We start from the raw sequence: 246 nt of genomic DNA, 5'->3' as shown, positions 1-246 counted from the left end.
GAAAGGATACGTAATTGAAACTTTGAATGTTAAAAAACATATACGTTACCCATTGATTTTTACTCGTATGGTGGATGGAGCTCTACAAAACTTGTTGGATTTAGTGTTTCAAGATTTTGTTGGTCTTTGGTTAGATGAATTGGCTTTTAACTCTGAACAAATAATAGGCAATATGAAGCAAGATGTGTGGGGAGCAATTCAAACTCTGCAGGATCGCTTATCAAAAGTGGATCACACAAAACTAGT

The 246-nt window shown here is 35.0% G+C and overlaps 1 protein-coding gene across 1 annotated transcript in view; it reads left to right on the top strand.

The window, feature by feature from the left end:
• LOC108578944 (sorting nexin-25-like) overlaps positions 1 to 246 on the top strand; it is a 4,101-nt gene that overhangs the window by 785 nt on the left and 3,070 nt on the right. Inside the window, 1 exon segment of the mRNA XM_017942363.1 lies at positions 6 to 245. Within this exon segment, the coding sequence (XP_017797852.1) occupies positions 6 to 245 (240 nt within the window).

The sequence above is a fragment of the Habropoda laboriosa genome, unplaced genomic scaffold, assembly GCF_001263275.1.
Source record: "Habropoda laboriosa isolate 0110345459 unplaced genomic scaffold, ASM126327v1 scaffold30, whole genome shotgun sequence".
Lineage (NCBI taxonomy): Eukaryota > Metazoa > Arthropoda > Insecta > Hymenoptera > Apidae > Habropoda > Habropoda laboriosa.
The sequence above is the reverse complement of the archived record's forward strand: the minus strand, read 5'-3'. Positions and strand labels throughout refer to the sequence as shown.